Source organism: Aythya fuligula, chromosome 5, assembly GCF_009819795.1.
Source record: "Aythya fuligula isolate bAytFul2 chromosome 5, bAytFul2.pri, whole genome shotgun sequence".
Taxonomy (NCBI): Eukaryota; Metazoa; Chordata; class Aves; order Anseriformes; family Anatidae; genus Aythya; species Aythya fuligula.
In genome coordinates, this window is record NC_045563.1 from 17,153,852 (window position 1) to 17,175,397 (window position 21,546).

Genomic DNA, 21,546 nt, shown 5'->3' on the forward strand with positions numbered 1-21,546 from the left:
AATTCCGCAGCTCTCTGTGGTAGCTTTCTGTGACAGCTCGCCTCTTCCTCGCAACTGTGGGGCGAGCAGCGTGCCAGCCCGCAGCCGCCCGGCTACCGGGCTGCTCAGCCCCCGCTGCCTGCTTTGCCTCCGTCCTGCCCCGAGACCCTCCGGAGCCGCCGTCCACCCCTTGGACCTCTCGGAAATGCTGCTGTGTTATGGAAGAGCCTGATATATTTGTAATAGGGACTCTGTGCTTCCCTGAAGTTTCCAGGCAACTTGACTGCTGCAGTAGATCTAGAACTTACTGTAAATTCACAAGTGCATGTAGCGTGCAGTCAAGTTATATGTTCTTTCTGTTCATTATCAGTGGAGGTGCTATTAAACATGACCTTCATTCCTTTTCTCTCCCCTTCTTTTTCTCTTGTCTCCATTATTAAGTAAAAGTAACTGTAGGGTGATGTTCACCTTAAAAGTTTGAGACAAGCACCCCTGGGTTAACGTGGCTGACTTGCTTTACTGGGCCACTCGGGAATGCAGATGCTGTTGCTGAGGTCTTTTTGATAATGCTCCGCTTTAAGTCACTCAGGTCTAGGGGCTCTGTAGATGTACCCCAGCGGAGCATAGCTATCACTGCAGCCTGGGAGGGGAAAAAAGGCTCTCTTCCTGATAGCTGCGCAGAAACCAAAGAGGCAGTAGTTTCCTTCTTTCAAGAATAATAGTAATAAAAAAAGAACTGGTGCAATGCATATTTGTCTTGTTAGGTATTGCTAGATTTCAGTGTGCGGGAAATGTGTAGGGGAAAGGATACGACACACATTTACTCCATAGAAATCTAGACATAGCTAGATAACTATTTTCTAGAAGTTGAGGCAGCACATATCCCTGCAGGATAGCTGTGTAAAGATAGTTTGAAAATAAACACATCTACTGACGCTAGACAAAGAGCTGTCTAACAGCATAATACACACGTGTTTTGGTCCTGATCTTTAAGCTTTATAGATTCAGGAAGTACTGATACTTGATTTTAATTAAAAAAAAAAATAATCTTGGGCTTCTTGGTCTCGTTTTAAGCTTCTGAAATTCCTGTAGTAGGATTCAGTTGCTTCTTCCCTCCTCATTTTCTTCTCCTTATTAAGTATTTAGAAAACTCTGCTTCTGAAAAATGCTTTCTAGCAATGGCTTGTCTATTTCTGGAACATTAGGGTGGAGGAGGGAGCTGCTCTGTCATGTACTCCTGGGAGACTCCTACTCCTGAAGGTGTCAATAGTGTCATCACTATGCAAGGCATATCAAGATATTGTCTCTGAACTTGTCTCTACACAAAGCACGGAGATGGGATAATTGGAAGAGAAAAGTTGCCATCAGCTTTCTTTTGTGTAGAAATAGGCAATTAGTAATCTCTAGGATACTTTGGATGCTTTTTGTATTATTTTTTTTTTGTACTGGGTCTGGCTGTGTGGGTGCTTAACTGCTGGCTGGGGTCAACCCACCCCAGTTTTAAAACGTGCAGCACGATTATTTTCACTTCATTTTGAGAAAGAGGGTGACGGTATGCCTAACAGGAATTGTAGCCGTAGGATCCTTGTTGCTTTAAAATACTGAGGTTGTACGCCATGAATATTCTTTTAATGTGTGATTTGTTTAGATTCCAGAGTTCCCCTCCTCTGTGTGTTTTCTTTGATGTTGCTAGCTCTGTGACTAATTGAATGATTTACGGAGTTGCATATCGAAACTAGCTGTCAGTTGGCAGATGAAAAAGAGGTCAGTCCTCGCAGCGCTTTGGAAGAATGTACTATTGTGGTAGAAATAGTGGCTTCTTTGAGAAGGGAGTGTCTCATTTTCATGTTGTGGAAGTTGTTGCTTGAACCTCTTGATAACAGAAAGTCATTCAAAGCATGAAAAATTAGCTATTCAAATCAGCTAAGTGCAGGTGAACCTGTAGTTATGCCTTGTAATTACTCGAGTCTTGGAATTGCTTTAAAACCATGTAGCTGGTTAGAGACAGGCATCGACTGCAGTCAAGTGAGTAAGTGAGCACACTATAAAACTCGGATTTCAGATGAAAAGAGTATCTTCAAGAACAAAACAGATGATTGCTGTTACCTTCAAGCCAGTATTGCAGCATATGAAAATGCACAGCTACAGCATATGTAGTGTTATTTCTACGCAGCACTCAGCTGCTTGTTAACCCTATCATACCATGGTTTGACATCTTTTAAACTTTGGCTTTGAAATTAAAATCCTGTCTTTGATAGGATCTGTCTTATTTTTGGGTCTATATCCCACGATCTTATGGCACTGGAAGTCATTCTCTATTGCTTGACCAAAAAACAAGTGCTGAAAAAACATCAGTTCACAGGCGTGTAGTTTGGTTCTGTGATAGGGAAGGAGCTGTGGTGCACAACACTTGAGTGCCTCTGTGAGATGCCATGTACTTTGCCAGGTTACAATGATTGAGTACTGCTCTGTGTATGTATTTCTTATTTTAATGATGCAAAGAATCAGATTTTCCTCGTACTGGTGGACAAGCTGTATACATGCATTTGCTTTAGTGATTGTTCCTTTGGTCGGTTGTTTTGCTGATTAGACACAGCAGTGACTTTTAGAACACATTTCAATTAATAGTGATTTTTTTTCCTAATGTATTTAGCAACTGATTTACTTTTTTTTCTTTTTTTTTTTTTTTCTTAATCTTCAGAAGAGATTGTCACACAAAACCTTTTTTTCTTCAGTAGAAACTCACAACTCAGCCACTTCAGAATAGCCACCAGCTCCTTTTGCTTATACTGGGAAGGAAGTGAGCTTGTGGGGAAAGTGGAATCCCCGTCTCTTGTCAGGAAGTCAAAGAAAAAACATAACAAAGATCAAATGATAAGAACTGGTGACTGTCTTTGACTGTTACTGAAGCTTTCCAGTGAAAATAGTAAGAAAATGAGAATTTCAGGATGATCTGTTTCTTGTATCTCATAAGGGAAAAGGTTGTATTCTTGAAGGCTAACCTCAGAGTTGTTACAGCTTTGCATCTGTTTTGGAGACCTAAGAAGAGATGTATTATTTACAGTGGAAAAAATACTATAATTGCCTCTTTATGTTTTCTGTTCCCTGGTTGTGTGAAGGAAGTGCACAATGAGAAACGTAAAACCTATTAGAGAACGATTTACGTGTGATGGGGAAGGATATGGGCAGAGGAAAGAGCTGTGATGTGGGAAAGTGAGAAGAAAATGAACTGCTAACAGTGAGGTTTTTTTGTTTTTGTTTTTTTTTTTCTACTTCTGTTTGCTTCTTTCATAGTTCTTGATTTTGGCGGGGAGGTGGTGGGTAGGGAAGGATTAAAGGATCCTGAAACTTCAGTGTATGTGACTGGCAGGGAGGCTGCCCATCTTGCAGTGAGTGTGTTCACTTCCAGCATTGCCCAGTGAGGGGCAAGGATGAGAAAACTGGGATTTTTTGGGGGCACTTTGTCTGACTGTGCTGTATGGCATGAGAAGAGTCATGTGAAGCCCAGAAGTCAGCACAGCGATGGGCTGCGGCACTGCAGACAGTTTGGAGCAGCAGGATAATTTGGAACTTCCATGTGAGCCAAGCAGCCTCGTTTATAATTGCACGTGGAACTATGAAAGGCTTAAGATAACTCATGGGCTGTTTGAAGGGTTTAGTATTACAAATTCTCAGTTACCCTTTATTGAGTGAGAACTTAAACTGGAATAGATTTATTTCTAAACTGTAAGATAGCTTGTTGTTTGTTCATATTGCATCCTAAGGCCTTGTGGAGATTCCTGTGCCTAAAAAAGATGATGAAATCATGAGTTAAATAGAGAATTCGGCCTCTGCGATGGAGCTACACCTGGCACCTCTACTGTATTCTTTCTATTTTTACTTTTAGAAGGAAACATGTTTATGAAAGTTTAAAGATTCTTACACAAAGTATCATTTAAAAAGTAACAGTTTTTGTATCTGACTGTACTAATTCTGTGTTTCGTTCAGATATTGGGAGATACTAATAGTTGAATATTTCATAGCTCAGATATTTTTAACTTTTCTCTTTTAATCACTGAGATATATGTGCTCTGGTATTGCTTTTGAGTGAGTTTTTGAATATTCCTTAATACTACTTAAATCTCTGGTTTTTCCACTTTCAAAATTGATGCTTTTTGTAGTCCAGGAATCTCCTGTTATTTATCTTCTGGTAACTTAATCAGCTTTGATTATGAATGAGCAGAGCGGCTATTGATCTGTTTGTTTTTTTCAGGCTTTGGAATCTAATAAGCCTGGCTGAATTGATCTATAAAAAGGTCTGCTACCTTTAAGCTCTCCTTGCTTAGAATAGCGATATTCTGTGAAGTGTCTCATCTAGGTGAGGACTACCAGTCAGCCTGCTGTTCAGACTTGTTCCGAAGTATTTTAAATATGTTGGTTTAAAAGCTCAAGCTGGATTCCACAAAAGATTTGGGAACCTTATATGCCACTTCAGTGCATTTTAGGCTCTTATTTAAGACACAATTCAGAAAACACTTGCCAGAGTTGCTTAAACCTATGTGAGAGCCTGGGTGTCTGAGGGTGTGATTTGTAGCTCTGTTCTTGACATAAATATTTCTGTTGGATCTCCTTCATTGCTTGGCATCATTTGTCAATATCTTCTGGTAAATGTTCTTTTTTTGCACTATTGTACAATCCTAATGATGAAGTGCAAGCTCTGTTAAGATCTCTCTGCTTCTGACATGTTTTGTAGAAAGGCAGATGGCCTGGTTAATGAAGGACTTGCATAGTAGTCATTTTATTTGTTGTTTGTGTTTTGTTTTGGGATCTATTGTGAATGTTGACACTTATAAATATTTTATGCTGGCTTGAACAGTTAGTCATGAAAGCTTTACCTGAGAGAGCATCATTTTGAAGATAATTCTTAAACTTTCCTAGTTACTACCTGCATAAGCCAATACGTTACTTCTAAAGCTGTAAAGAGAGCCCATGACTTTTTCTTTTCTTTTCCTTCTTTCTTGCTTTGAAGTGGTATACTAATCTCTGTTGATAGAGAAGGCCAAATTTGATTCATACCTTGTTCTTGGATATCACTTCTGGTTTGAAAAGGTATGCACAGTCTTTAGAGAGCTGTTATTTTGAGTTAGCTGTTTCAACTCATTCTTTGGTGTTCAATTATAGCAACTTGATACATTAGCATGTTACCTAACTACTTTATTTTTTTGGCTGTTACATGATGTATACAGTTACTGCGCTTTGAGCTTCTAGTTAATGATGGAGATGCTTTGGGGTTGAATCTTGGTGACCTCATAGTGATTCATCGTACAGTAATGACAGACCTCATAGCTCAATCACTTCTGTAATAGCAAAAGCGTACTGCTGATGAATGCAAATGGATTTTAACATGGAGTATTTTCCGATTCAGACTATTGTCAGTCTGCAGTGTTAATCTCAGATACCCACACTTGTACGTTCATTGCAGCTTCTGATGTACAAACGATAACTGTGGTGGGATAGTCTTCTGCAGCCCCAGTCCATGTTAATCATGGCTATGTTGTTTTCCTGTTGTCTTTCCCACAGCGTTTCACACTTCTGGATTTCCACATACTGTGTTACACTTAGCTAATACTTCCAAAGGTTTTTGTTACTTTTCGCTGTGTAAAGCTTTGGTTTCCAGGCCTCCTAGAATAGTATCAATGGCTTTCAGGTCTTGAATATTTTTCAGCTCAAATGGCCTTGTCCTTAAGTATCTGGTAATACAGATGATGAACAATTGTCACCACCGTTACCCTAGTTGTGATTCTAGAGCTCAGGGTAGCATGAGTTGTATTTTCTTTTCTTTGATGTGAGTTCAGAACTGTAGGCATGTTTTATTTTTACTTTAATTTTTCTTTTAACCTAAGAGAAACGTAGGTAGTCCTTGAGGTGGTGTCCTTTGAAACAAAAGTTTGTGTGATGGCTCCTTGTCCTGATTAAATGATACCCTTGTTCAGTGACCTGACGATTATTAGTTGGTGGTGGTCTTTCAGATTTAAAGGACTGTGGAATATTTTTCAATTCCCTTCACAAATAGTTTTCAGCTGTTATAACAAGTTAAAATCGAAATGTAATTTCATATTCATAGCAGAAAAACAGTACAACATCTTAGATGCATTTTCATCAGTGTCTAATGAGCAACAGTTGTGTGGTTTTGGTTATGTGTTTGTGTTTGGGATTTTTGTTTTATTTATTTATTTATTTTTGGTGTTGTTGCATCCCTCCATTCTCCAATCCTTGCCCAAGAATATGTGAGTTTTGGTCAATTTCAAGGCAAAACATCCACTATTGACTCTGACTAAGGGATGATCTTGATTTTTATGTTCCTTCAACTTTGAAAACCAGCATTTGTTGTTTGTTGCTGTGACTTAAAAGGTTAGATCAGTTCCCTTGGGTAGAGGTGGGCCGTTCCCTGAAGCAATGGTTTAGAATCAAGTTGATCATGGCACCAGGCTTCAGACACTTGGTAATCTGAAATGCAACAGATTTTCTCCTATCCTATTTTCCTTCTTGCTTTTTCTGCTCTGCCTTAAAGTGTGTGAGGTTCATGGTTCTGTTCAGTAAACCAGCAGAGCTGGTCTCACGTTGCTGAGAATAGCAGAGACAAGTTGCAGCTTTCAGGCAGAGCTTGTCTTTAAAGGCTCCTTGATCTAATTCAGTAGAGGAGGCTCCAGTTTCATCTTTCTGCTTCAAAACCTGTAAGACATGGAGTGTAGAAACAGAGGAGATACCAGATTTAACTTAAATAATAATTCAACAACAGCTGTTTTTATTTATTAAGATGATAAAAATGCAGTTTAAAACAAGTAGAGTCACTACTCAGTCCCACCTCGCACAGTTCTCCATTCATGCTGGGCCATCTCAAGGTTCAAGTATTGCTCAGGTGACAGTGCCTATTCCTGTGTTATCTGCAGATACTCCACCAAGCAGAAATAGGTTGTCCTGGTTCCCAGAGTCACAGACTGCTCTGTTTCCCCAGAGGTGAGAACAGCAGTACTGATCTTCCTGCTTTGGTGTCCCTGCATGTGGAGGTTTGTCTTCACAGTGGAAATCTTTCTAGACATTTGCTTTCTTCAGAGGTGATGACCAGGACTGATACCATTATTTCCTTTTTGTTTTTATGGTTGGCTGTTACATCTGGCCTTTCAGTCTGTTTCTCTCTTTCTGGGTTGATCACTTGTATCTTGCTGTAACCATCACCTGCATACCACAGAAAATCTGTAAATAGAAACTTCCTAACTGTGTACCTATGCAGTTAGCTTGTCTCCTAGAATGTGCTGTGATCCTGCTACTTGTGCTGTTTTCTTTTGTTCCTGAGGTATCGCTGTCTTTTATACTGCTGTGCCATGTGTAGCTTCAGATTGCTTGTGGAGAAACTCTTGTCCTATTGACTTGGGCAGTACCTTCTTCATGTCCAAGTTCAGTTCCCTTCCTTTGTACCTTTCAGCTAATCTGTCAATGCATTTGAAGAAAAAGGGCACGGAGGAAAAAAAAGTCTGTTTCCAGACTCCTGGGAGCTGTTACCTTGTAATTGTGAAAGCAGTCCTCATGAAAAGTTTTCAGCAGTGGCCATTTGGGTTCTCACTGACTGGCTGGTGAATATGAAATTGATCTTTGGGATTTACACTCCTTAAAGCAGGTTCAAGGAAGTATCAGTATGGCAACTGTAGTTCTGGGGAAGCTGTGCCACATCTCAATGTCAAAAAGGGCATCTACTTTCAGCAGATGATGGCAAAGAACTGCTCTAGTAGCATCTCTGGAAAGAACATGGTGGAGGCACCACAAGCTCTTCAGCCTGCATTTCTTGGCTGATGACTTCAGAGAGGGACTGAGTGCCGAGACTGTTGGATGTGCACTGAGTGCAGAGGCTGTTGGATCAAGCCATTGCCTGGCACGGCAGTGCTAGGAGAAATGCTGTCTGGGGGAATTGTTAATCTTTTCCTGTAGCTTTGAAGACTTATTATTAATGTTTTTATTTTATTTAAGATAGGGGATAATTCTGCTTTTCTTCATGGAGAGTAATTCTGAGAGAGTTTGTGTGTCCCAAGTGCTCTATCATACTTCCGTGTGTTATGCAGCTCTTCTTTGCCTTCTGGTCTTGTGGGATGGCTATTTTCCTCAGTATAATGTAAAAATAACGAGGTGGGACTTTTTTTTTATGGTGGAAGTATGCTTATTTGTTATATTGTTTTCCATTTCTGTTATGAAAATAAAGTTACAATAACTTGCAAGGCATTTCTTTCTATTTTTTTTTTTAAAGCAATTAAACATTCTAAATTGAAGTAAAATGGGATTAAGTGGATAGTGCAAAATTATGGTTCCCATTGGACCAAGTACATAATAGTTCAAACTAATCATCATTCAACTATTTACTGTCACAGCTATTTAATCTTACAAAAGTGGGAAAAGTTTTGCTGGTGTTATTGAATGTGGAATACGAGTTAAACTGAGTTTATAGTTAGCTCAAATTAATGGGCAGAGTTCAGGACTTGTTCTCTTTTTTAGGATTATAGCCTTTACAGCACTACAAATCTTTGGCGTGTTATTGGTGAGTGTTGCTCTGTTCTGTTCTCTCAATCTTCTTGTTCAGTTCCAAGAACACAGCAGCACTAAATGACTGTTTCTCCTTCTAGAAGAGCATTTAATTATAAAGCCTTCTGCTGACAGCTCTTAAAGGATATGAGATGGTAAAAACCTTTTTGGAGTACTCCATAATGGCAGATCGCTGCATAATGGAAGTGAAATGTTTCTTACTAGTCTGAGTCCAGCATTCATTTAGCAAGTGTCTAGAGAAGTTCTGTCTTGAATCTATTCGGTGACACCTGCTGCTTCATTAAAACTGTGGCCACTGACACTGGTCTCCTTCAGATCACTTCATGACTCCTGTTGTCCCTGGTAGGAAATGCAGTTTTGAAACTGACCGTTGAGTTCTGTTGTCAGTGCTTGCTAAGAAAGGTAGGATGTAATATTCAGCTGCTCCAAGACAGATTGCTTCCTGAGTGTGACGTGACTTGCGGAAATTGTTACAGGTATTCACTCAGTCTAGCTTTGCCTTACCTGCTGTTCCTCTCTTGGTAGATGGGTACAGCTCACTGCTGACTTCTGACTGTGATGTAGAACTACCAACAGTATTTTTTTGGTTTGCCATGAAAATTGTCCAGCAAGCTTCAGTTCAACTCACGTGATGCATAATAATTGATCTGTTGACGATTCTGGTACTAAGTCTTGACTACTACCTGTTATTAAAATAGAAAAGTGCTATTTTTATGATCAGTTCCAATAATAATTTATTTGATCTGTTTTTTTTTTTATTGCATATAATATTAGAATAACTTGCAGATTCCGTCAGATTTGCAAAAGTCATTGTTATGTATGCTTCTATTTGTACAAGAAAACAATCTGAAAGCTCTTTTAGGCTTTCTAATCTCCTAATAATTTCAAGTGCTCTGTCTGCACTTACTCTAAGTTTGATTAATCCCTTGCAAAAATGAATGATAGGAATTGAAAGTAATACTTCAGAGGAGATTTCATCGGTGCCTGGCATGAGAGCACTAATGTTACCCCATCCCCACTAGATGCATTTTGTATATGTGTACAGATTCCTAGGATTGTTGGAACAAGTTATGAATTTGCTTTTTCACTTGTTTAGTGGTTTGTTTTTTTTTGATACTTGCTCTTTGCAGAGATGTCTTTCTGAAGCTTAGTTTTCTATTTGTTTTGAGCCATTGACTTACTACAGTTTGGTGAATGGTGAACTTAAATTGCGATAATGAATTCAGAAAGCTCAGTGTCTTGATGAATCTTCTGGGATATAACAAATTCTACTGTGCTTTGATGAATGGGATAAGTTAATTTCATCATCTCCTGTCAAAGTTCTCCTTTTTTGGTTAAGAGATCTTCATACTTGAAATCTGTGTTGCTGCTACTGAAAGCTCCTTGCATATCTTTCCTTATTTTTTTTTTTTTTTTTAACTAGCCTTTAGCCATACAGTTTGGCATGAAGCTACTTTGCGAGGCATTCTTTTAGCAGCCATGACAGCCTGTGCAGCTTCTGCTGCTTGGTGCTGCATCCTTAATTGTGCTAGTAAAACTGTTTATGCAGCTGCTCATTTAAGTGGATCAGGAACTGAACTTGGCTTAGAATAATCAAACTTCTTTACTTTTTTGGCTTGCTGCTTTTAATCTGGATCATTTCACTGAACAGTTTTGCTGCATGTGCTGCAGTCACGTTGATACAAATGGCTGGTGAATGTTATGGTAGGAATGAAAGATGGAAAAGATTGGAGCTGCTTAAGGCTTTCTTTCAGCAACTTATAAAGGCAAAAAAAAAAAAACACACAAAAAAAAAACCACTTTCTTTTAAATAGGGCTCTTCATTGCCATCCTTAGAAAAATGTGTTAGACAAAAAATACTCTGTTGCATAGATTTGTATAAATGTGGAGCCCTCTCCTTCCAAACTCTCCAGCAAAGGAAACAACTTTGTTTCAGCCTTGTTTTTTCCACAGGTGTGGGTCTAGTAGGCTCAAGGTCTTTCCCTCTCAGTAGTAGCCTTTTAGGAAGCCTTTTAGATTTAATAATTCATAATGGTGGGAGCTCTTTTTACGTCATCCCAAGCACCATATAATCCAGGGACATGACAGTATTCAGGGTGCTAAGGAAGACCTGATTGCTGTCTGCAACTGTGACTGGAAATGACAGAGAAGGTGGTTCTAGACTTTTCTCAGTGGTGCACAGTGATGGGATGAAAGATAACAGAAACAATCTGGAACATGGGAAATGCCGGTTTTATATTAGGGAAAGAAAACATTACTGTGGTGGGGGTGGTTAAATATCTGAAACAGTCTGCCCAGGGAACATTGTGGGTTTAGTCCTTGGGGTGGCTCTACTGGTTGTGCCCCTGAGCAATGTGATCACATTACCTGTTTGGAGCAGAAGTTTGGATTGGGGGGGCTTCAGTTTGGATTCTGTGAAGATCAATAGGAGCAAGAAATTGAAAAGCACAGGAGAGCAACATTTTCTAGTACAGTATGCTGGTGGAATGTCCGCTTAGTGTTGCTTATTTCGTTCAGCTACTAACTTGTTTACTGAAGCTACAGTAATATGTCAAAATGATGTTTCAGTGTATTACATATCTGACATGTTCTTTTTTTTTCCCTTCAGCGAATTTGACAGGCCACGCAGAGAAAGTTGGCATTGAAAACTTTGAACTATTGAAAGTTCTTGGAACAGGGGGTAAGATGCGCTGTTTTTCTAAGTTGAATGTTGGAAGCATTACTCTTAAGTATAGTTTTGTTTTCCAGATGAGTTCTTAGTAATTGGAACATTCTTTAGGAAGATGTATTGCTTTTGTGTTGCATACCATGATATTCTTCACTTCTTTTTCCAACCAACAGCAAAATTATAGGTCAGATATTGCTGCTTAAAGCACTAGCTGAAGATGCGATCTCAAAAAATGGAAAATAAATGGGTTGATTTGTGAAGATATGATACAGTTTGTGAAAGATATGATCTAAATGAAGACATGAACTTAATAATTTTATTACATTTTCAGACTATATTTTGACAAATTTATCAAAAAACTGCAATGGCAGTATATTGTTGAATAGGATGCTTTAGGATGGCTGTGTGTTTTAGCATTGACTATTCTATTCTCTCTGTCATAGTCAAGACACTAATTTTTAAGACAGGAAGATGTTTACTGTTTTATTGCGGGTTTCAGCATGATGATGGAGATCTGTAGGATGTTGCTATCTGTAACTAGCAGCATGTCCTGTTTTGACAATCCTAAAGGTTTTGTTTCCCCTTTGTTTAATTTAAAGGCAAATTCACAGACACGCACCCAGATGAAAAGTAATGGCTTTTATTATTCTTAGCATGTTTATACATTTTTGTCAGTATTCATGTTGGATGCACTGTTGAGTATATTGGGATAATTGTGAGGGTGGACTATCATCAAGGTCTGTAAATGCTATAAGTTAGTTTTGATATGAAATTTGGGGTGTTATCAACCATTAACAGCTAGCAGTGAGGCTATAATTGCATAAGCTTCTGCTTCACTGAAAAGAGCAGCAAAGGTTTTTGATTTTCATATATAGGGGTTGCAGTGATTCTTTCATAAATCTATTAAGCCATTAGATCACCTGAGATTATATTTTCCTGTTTCTGAAGTAATGTTTTTTAAAAAAAGCGAAATTCAAAAGGCTTGAGAATTCCATTCCTGCTGTTCACTTTCAGTAGTTGGTGGTAGGGGCAAGGAAGCTTTAATATTCAGACATACATGTATATGTAGCATACTCCTAGGAATGTGCAGTAATGCTGTTTTGAAGAGGTTCATTATTGGTTTGAGTGTGGTTGGCAAAAACGAAATACTCATAATTATGCATTTATGTGAGCAATTTTGTCTCCTGCTGATGGAAACATTGGCTGGAAATTTAATGGTCTGTGTGTATGTACAAAGACCAGTCCCATTCCTGTTTTTTTTTCCCCTTTTTCCTTCCTACTGCCATAAGTCTGAGGTCATCTTAATACTGCAACAATTGCGTTTGAAATGCAAAGTGAATTTAGTGGTTTCTGTTCAAGCTCTGACTAGTAGTATTCTGACCTTCTTCTACTGTCTTTAGACTGTACCTCTGAAATAACTCTCTTGGTACTGTTGGCATTCATTGCTACCCTCCATGCCCTTTCTTCTTTATGAACGGATTAGCAAACTTCTCTTGGTGTGGAATAGTCTTAATCATAGCAGGTAGTCCTTAGGCTCATCACCCATAGCCATCTTCATTCCAGATTAACAGGGTAACTTTTATGAATAACAACTCTCAGAAAAGACTGCTTTAACAGGCTGATAATGGGATTAACAGTGTGTGTATGTGAAGAAGAACAACCGAGGAAGCACATCTCTCTGTCTTCGTCATGCTCTAGTAGTCAGGTTGCTCCAGAAACATCTGCTGTCTGAAAAGATTTCTGCAAACTTCAGGAAATGAAGGATACATTAGGTATCCTGAAAGGGCATTTTGTAGCAAGACTAGTATATTTTTTTATTAGTAAAGAAATGCTTGCTGCCTTGTTTAAAATGTAAGCATAATGATGTGAGGTACATTCTTAAGAATTCAGGATGATTAGGACACTAAACCTTGTTCAGTGATAAGCATATCATAGCTGAGACTGGTGTCCTAGGTGTGTCAAAGGTTGCTGTTTGCCGGCTACTGGACAGCATTAAATGCACATGGCCTGATCAGAATAGAGCTAGTTCTGTTTGCTTTTCAGGAAGTAACCATCTGAAATTTCAGGGTTTATGGTGACAGAGAATCCCTGAAAAAAGGACAGGAATGGACTTGAAGAAGTTCTTTAGTTACTTGTCCCGACACTCAGTCATATCTGCATTGCTCCGAACAGAGATCAGCAAAAGCCTCCAGTAGCAGAGGCATACTGCAACCTTCCTGGATGTTCTTGCTGAGGATATTTCATCTCCTAGCTCGAGAAGCATTCTGGGGATTGCAGTAAGCAAAAGTTCTCTATTTCTTGCAAGAGGTTTCTGAAAGAACCACACATTACTTTATAATAGGGTATGCCAGTGTTAGGCTTTGCTTTTGTAAATACTGTCAACAAAATTTTGATGAGGCTCTGAACATCATCTGAATTTTCAACATATTGTTGTGCCCGGAAGAGTTTGTGTCCTCTTTATTGAATCAACAGCAGAAAAGAAATTTAAGTATGATGTTGGCCAGTTGAGCAATTCAAGATCGTCCTAGCCTACTGTCCTACTGTGTTTTTTTGTTTTTGTTTTTGTTTTTTTTTGCAAGTGTCTTGGCTACTGTTACAGAACTATGGAGAACTTGTACGAGTTGACTATGCTGCTGTTAGTTTAATAACATATATAAACCCCTTTGTAAATATAATTTTTTTTGAAATTCCGGAACATTTTTGTCAGTAACAAGAACAGTTGTGCATCTTAAGTGTGGAAAATCAACTTGACCGAAGGCAGTAGAACTTGCAGTAGCTGCTGCAAGTGGAAGGTCTTGGGATATGCATTCAGTTAATCACAAAGATAGCAAAATATACTACGTTTCAATACTGTGCATTATACCCTGCCCCGCCATCTTCCATAGCAGAGTGACTATTTTTCAAAATTTATTACGAATCTAGCTGCCTGTTAACATGCAAACTTTTCTATGAAAACTGTGTCGTGCCCAGTTGTGGGGCCCTGTTAGGCCTGTCTTTTCTTGCTCTTGTGCTTGAGTTGAGATTGGAGCAATGCATACGACTGCTCTGACTTCTCAGTTCTTTGTCCTAGAATATATGTTTACTGGAAGGAATGAGAGCATAAATAAAACTGTCTATAATCACAACAGCATGTCAGGAATATTTGGAAGGGCAGGCTCTTGCTGGAGAATTGTATTAAATGGTACCATGGAAGAGTAAGGCCTCATGGAAAACGTGACCTCTGTTGTCCAGAACTACATGTCTGCATTTCAACTGTCATCCTTAGGATTGCTCTCACAAAAAAATGAAGAAATGGTCTGAGGGTATTTGCATGCCTTCTGCATTGATAAGTAAAAGTTTGAATTACCTCGTTCTGTAGTTTTAATTCTATCAGAATAAGAACGGAGGCTGTTTTCCTCAATGTATATTTAATTTTGGGTTAAACTCTGTATAGTTGGTAACCTAATTCTGGTGAAGCTAAAGTGACATCCTTCTAAAAAGTAGCTATCTATTGGCAAGGGTGCAAGTTACAGGTGTTTGTCAGATGCATTTCACCTTTCAGGTGTGAGTGACAGGTTTCATTATTTTAGAAACCTGAAATACTTCAAGTATTTTCCAAGTGATATGTTTATGTGGTGGCAGGCACCTGTCCAAGCAGCCCGTGTCTTTCCATTAGTGACTTGTCCTAAAAATATGGACAAGATAAGAGAACTGTTTGGTCTGTTGTTGTTTGTGTTTGTTTGTTGAGGGGGCAATTTTGGGAATTGCTCTGTTCCTTTACTAGGAAGTTCTGTGAAGTTGAAGATGTGGGTGGGGGCTGACGTCGCCTTAGACAAATTGATTCATGCAGATGAAAGGGCTTGTTTGGGAACAATTTAAAGAAAAATGAAAAAGAGGGCATCTCGTGCCTTCTGTTTACACATTGCTCTATTTTTAGGCAGGAGCTATCTTTATTCTGGCAGTTGAAAGCCGTATCTGATGTGAGCTTTTAGGTATTGCTGATATACTGCGATACAGCTAATGCTAAATAAAAGCTGTGATACTGTTTTAAAGTTCTTCTCTGTGGAGTTGAGCAGAATGCAAAGTGTTTCCCAAATATCTGATAGTTAAATGATCTACAGTAATGCGAAGCAGAATGAATTGAAGCCTCCTAGGCATGTTAAGTGATGGCGGGAGATACTATTTTAACTGATTACAATATTTTACGTATAGTCTGTTACGAGGCAACGGAATAACTAAAGAAAATATTCAAAATACACTTAAGCACAGTATCATTTAACTTTGTGTATGTGATTGTCCATCATTTATCAACAGTCCTGGCTATCTGTCCATCATTTATCAACAGTCCTGGCTATCGGGGGAGGTCCCAATCGACTGGCGGCTAGCAAACGTGACGCCCATCTACAAGAAGGGCCGGAGGGCTGACCCAGGAAACTACAGGCCTGTCAGTTTGACCTCAGTGCCAGGAAAGCTCATGGAGCAGATCCTCCTGAGAGTCATCATGCAGCACTTGCAGGGCAAGCAGGCGATCAGGCCCAGTCAGCATGGCTTTATGAAAGGCAGGTCATGCCTGACGAACCTGATCTCCTTCTATGACAGAGTGACGCGCTGGGTGGATGAGGGAAAGGCTGTGGATGTGGTCTACCTTGACTTCAGCAAGGCTTTTGACACCGTCTCCCACAGCATTCTCCTCAAGAAACTGGCTGCTCTTGGCTTGGACTGGCGCACGCTTCGTTGGGTTAGAAACTGGCTGGATAGCCGGGCCCAAAGAGTCGTGGTGAATGGAGCCAAGTCCAGTTGGAGGCCAGTCACTAGTGGCGTCCCCCAGGGCTCGGTGCTGGGGCCGGTCCTCTTTAATATCTTCATCGATGATCTGGACGAGGGCATCGAGTGCACCCTCAGTAAGTTCGCAGATGACACCAAGTTAGGTGCGTGTGTCGATCTGCTTGAGGGTAGGAAAGCTCTGCAGGAGGATCTGGATAGGCTGCACCGATGGGCTGAGGTCAACTGCATGAAGTTTAACAAGGCCAAGTGCCGGGTCCTGCACCTGGGGCGCAATAACCCCAAGCAGAGCTACAGGCTGGGAGAGGAATGGTTGGAAAGCTGCCAGGCAGAGAAGGACCTGGGAGTGATGGTGGACAGTCAGCTGAATATGAGCCAGCAGTGTGCTCAGGTGGCCAAGAAGGCCAACGGCATCCTGGCTTGTATTAGGAACAGCGTGACCAGCAGGGCTAGGGAGGTGATCGTCCCCCTGTACTCAGCTCTGGTGAGGCCGCACCTCGAGTACTGTGTTCAGTTTTGGGCCCCTCGCTACAAGAAGGACATTGAGGTGCTTGAGCGGGTGCAGAGAAGGGCGACGAAGCTGGTGAGGGGCCTGGAGAACAAGTCCTACGAGGAGCGGCTGAGGGAGCTGGGCTTGTTCAGCCTGGAGAAAAGGAGGCTCAGGGGCGACCTTATCGCTCTTTATAGGTACCTCAAGGGAGGCTGTAGCGAGGTGGGGGTTGGCCTGTTCTCCCACGTGCCTGGTGACAGGACGAGGGGGAATGGGTTTAAGTTGAGCCAGGGGAGTTTTAGGCTAGATGTTAGGAAGAACTTCTTCACTGAAAGGGTTGTGAGGCATTGGAACAGGCTGCCCAGGGAAGTGGTGGAGTCACCATCCTTGGAAGTCTTCAAAAGACGTTTAGATGTAGAGCTTAGGGATATGGTTTAGTGGAGGGCTGTTAGCGTTAGGTTGGAGGTTGGACTCGATGACCTTGAGGTCTCTTCCAACCTAGAAAATTCTGTGATTCTGTGATTCTGTGATTGTGGTAGTTCTGTATAGACACTTAGTATGGTGGTGGTGTTTTTTTTTTTTTTTTTTTTTTTTTTCCAGGTAGTAGCTGTGAAGCCTTGTTTGTATCATTTTTAAGATATATTTCTTAAAAAGACAATAAAATATGATTCTTAGAAATAGTGCTGGTGCTTCTCCTGTGGAAGTTATTTCTGAATAGCTTTTTCTTCATGCTATGACTTTGTATGATTTCATGCTTATTTTTTTCTTCTTGTGTTCCTGTATGTCTAGTTCGGTTTTATACACGTTATCACCATTAGAAGCATGCTAATTTATTTTTTCGGTACTAAGATAGTGTATTATACATGCTTGTCTTCTGATCCCTCTCTCAGAGGAAAATAGAAGGAAATCTGAGTTTGTAGCCTTTTAATCAGAGTTGGAGCCCTTTACATTGCATTACGTAGCTATCATTGCAATAAACTTCCCTATTGCAGTACTCAGTAACACTTGACAGCAACAGAACAAAATCGCTGCAAGTATGCCACTGTTAATAAAGCTATTAATAATGTGCTTGTTTGCTCTGGGAGCAAATTATTATTTTCTTGATTTCTCTGCCTTGTCCTTGTTTTATTCAGTGTATGCTTTTTGAAATTCCAGTTTCTTTGTTTTCACTTAAATCCTTTTCTTTTACAGTTGCTTTATAGCCTTTCTAATGTGGAATTTTCAGACTTCCTGCCAATTGAATTCACGGTCCTAGCTGTTTATCCTATCTAGTTAAAGCGTTTTTTTTCCCCCTGTGTGACTTGGAAAACTTATATTTTATGGAACTTTACAGCAAAGTAATCTAATTGCTTCCAAAAAAACATGAAGGAGAGAACAGGAAGGTGGCTGTGTTGGCTTATGCATGTCCACTTGGCTTATTTACTTCAGTCTAAACTTTTTCTTAAAAAAAAAAAAAAAAAAAAAGTCATAAGCTTTTCTGGGTCTTACATTTTTCTACACAAAGATTATTCCTGCTTTTTTCTTCTCAACTATTTCTGCTTCTGATTTCAATAAATGCCCCTTTAAGCACAGTTGGCAGACCGAATGAAAAAGAGTCAGTGTATGTGGCTCCTGACCACGTGCCCCAGTAATCTGCTGTACCACTACAGGCCACTAATGAACACAGAGGAATAACTAGAAACAAGAATAAATTGTCATACAGATTTCTATTTATGCATATCTTAATATTATGCATAAATTATTTTAAGTACTTATATAGAAAACACTAATATATGAGAATTTAGGCATATTCATTTTATGTGGCTAAAACAGATAAAAATTAATCATTAATACCTATCTTAATCCTAATTTATTTCAAGAATTTAATGAAATCAACTTTACAGCAACATGACTAGTTTATGAAAAGTGTGTTGAAAATGCTAAGTTTATAGCTTTGTTTTTTTAAGTCACAATTAATAGTATAAAGCCGTTAAATAAATTGCTAAATAATTCTATACAGAAAATTTCTACAGGAGCAAGCTTAAAAGAGCTAGAAGGAGAATTCCATAGGATTGAACAGCTTAAAGACTTATGTGTGAAGGATGTTTAGAATCTGATACATAAATTCAAATGAAGGAAGGAAAATTGGTAGGATGAATGTCAGATTTAGATAATTAGTTTAAAATCTTGTTATATGAGAGAGAATAATCTTAGTTTCATCTAAAGGTCAGAAAGTATTGTGATAAAGCTATTATTGTGAAATTTAGTTAGATCTTTCAAAGAATATTGAATAAAATGTAAAATGTTACTCTCCCAAACTGAGCACATTGCTGTAAAATTGAAAGGAGGAGAAAGAAAGAAGTGGGGTTACTGTGCACAGAAGACTGGGGAGTGTCTACAAATGACTCCAAATGCAAATTAATATGTTACTTCAGGACATGTATAAGGAATATTGAATGGGAAATGGGATGTCTGATCAGAGACAGGGTTTGGAAAAAGAAAATTTTATTTTTCTGTACTGAACGAGCAGACTGAAAAGAGGTGACTGTTTAGTTGAAGAACCTGGAACTTGTACAGTTTCATCCTTTTCTTCCCCCCAGAGAATTCTGAAAGAATTGGGACGTGAAATTGGAGGTCAGTAGCAAAGATTTTTACTGGAACTAATGAGTCAGAGGTGATACAGGAAACTAGAGAGAATAGCAAATGCAATCCTGTATTTAAGAAGGAACTATGAAGACGAACCAGGCAGCTAACGGTTGATCAACTGAAGCAACTTCAGGAGCATGCAGTGCTTTCAAAGAAATTTTGAAGAAAATTTACATTAATTTTGGTAACAAAAATGAGACACGTGCTTACCCACTGGTAGATTGTCTGACTAATGAGAGCCCTCATTTAACAACTTACTTCCTTGAAGGCAAAAAAAATAAGGCATGGATCTCCTGCCATACCTATTTACTTGAATAGTTTTTATTTTTTAAGGAAGTCAAGGGTTTAAAAAAAAAAAAAAAAAAGTCAAAAAGAAAAACTCAAAACCAACCAAACCAAACAGAATATACCACAAAAGCAAAATGCTGCTAGAAAGTACATGCTAAGATGCAGCTTTCCCTCTCCTGCCTTTCATATTTATAATCTCTTATTTGCCTGTTTAACAGGACAAGGAACTTGTTCTTAGCTAAATTATAACATTGATAAAAAGCCCCTTGTAGATTCTTGCTTGTCTGACATGCAAGGAAATCTGATAGAGAATGCATCATCTTTGGTAATTTAGTGGTGGACAATTAAAATTGAAGGTGCTTCTTCAGAATGCTGTTGTTTGATCGTAAAGGGTTGTGTTTGGCTTTTTTTTCCCCCATTTTTAGCTGTTAGAGCTGTATGCCTTTCTGACTTTGCCACATCCTGAATTTTAATTTATATGGACAGGTATCTGCACAGCGAGAGTTCTGCCTCAGATTTTTTTCAGCTAGATTAAATATATGGCCTATTTTAACACAGAAAAGTTCAGGGGAAATAAGTCATAAGGCATATTATCATACAAGAGCAAAGTAAAAGGTATTCATATCATTATATATCTTGTGCTTCTGAGCCTTTTGCTATTGTTGTCTCATGATTATTCTTACAATGACAGTAAAAAAAAAAAAAAAAAAGTAGCTTAAGAAGTGTACCTTATGTTAGCACTTAAAAACACTGCTTTAAAATTTTCTGTATATAAGTGGCAAGTTTTGATGGGTTTAAAAGTCCACAGAAACCATTCTGTGTGCTATAAACAAAAAGAATTGCTTGTTTTTTTCCTCTGTTAAGAGTTGGCTGGCATGATGCAATGGCTTAACGTGTTTTGCATTTACACAGAAAAAAGAAGCAAAGATTACTCTGTTTTTAATTCATTGTCTTTCAATAAGTGTATACTTTCTGGCATATTTGAATGACTTGCTGAATTGTTATGTACGATAGTATGTATTACTAAATTATTATTCATGAAAAAGGCATTAGTGAAAGGAAAGTCTTAACCCCCAGTTGTATTTTTCTGCCTCACAAATTAAATGAAAATGTGATATAAATTGATGGCATGAAATGTCTTGCTCATCTTAAGCCTGATATCCATATCAATCTGCAATTAGCGCGTCCTTTTTTCTTTAACCTTATATGTTTATTTTGTTCCTTTTAATAAATCATAAGGATCAATCTTGTGTATTTTATATATGCATACATTATATTTTCTTTAAGTTCTTCCATAATTTAAAACCTATCACATTTGGGGACAAATCTTGGTGGCTGTGCATGTGTGTTTGCTCTGTGGGGAATGCACTGCTGACTAAATATTTCTGCCTTGAAAATAGTCGAGATGTGTTTTAGTTGTTATAAGAATGAACATTGAAATGTGGCTCTGAGAAGCATAAAAAGCTTTTCTGAAATAAGATCATCTGGTACGGGTATCCTTGCAATAAAGTTGTGTGCTTTTTCCTTGCTGTCACTTGAATGACTTGCTGTTGCAGTGTTGTCTTTTAAGTAGATTTCTCGTGGTAATATCGGAGAATCTGCTGTTGAACATGTCATGAGTCATTTGATTAAAATAGTGCTACTTAAGATTTATTCTCATCAAAACCGCTGAGAGTCCTCATCTTGCTGTCAGTCCTGTTCAGATTGCTGCGGAAATAATTTGTACCATGGTAAAGCTCTGTCTTGCAAATTGTTCTAAGGTAACATTGGTATAGTATCTAGAGACTTCCATATAGCTCACACGTTTACCAGGTAATCTTCTCATACAGAGTATTTAAAACCATAGTAGATACTCTTAATACATGTACATGTATACTGCTAGCATGCTGCTATGTGAGGTGCGTTACTGAATGCTTTTTTTTTTTTATAAAGTCAAATCAAAGATTTCGTGATAAAATCAAAGATTTAGTGTTAAAATCCAGAGGGGTTTGTTTAATTTAGTTTGGTGTAGCCTAATGTTCTCCAGTGCTTTTGATAAAACTGCTGTGTCCTGGGAACCTAAGGAAGCTTCTGTGTAATGCCCTATTCTGGCATTAGTTAAATACCAAGCTCCAGCTGCAAATTGGTGAAAACTGGAGCTGTTCCCTTATGCAGTTGAGAAATGCAA

The 21,546-nt window shown here is 38.8% G+C and overlaps 1 protein-coding gene across 1 annotated transcript in view; it reads left to right on the top strand.

Moving 5' to 3' along the window:
• Positions 1 to 21,546, top strand: part of RPS6KA5 (ribosomal protein S6 kinase A5) — a 75,828-nt gene that overhangs the window by 655 nt on the left and 53,627 nt on the right. Inside the window, exon 2 of the mRNA XM_032188172.1 lies at positions 11,156 to 11,227. Within this exon, the coding sequence (XP_032044063.1) occupies positions 11,156 to 11,227 (72 nt within the window). The remainder of the gene's footprint in view (positions 1 to 11,155; positions 11,228 to 21,546) is intronic.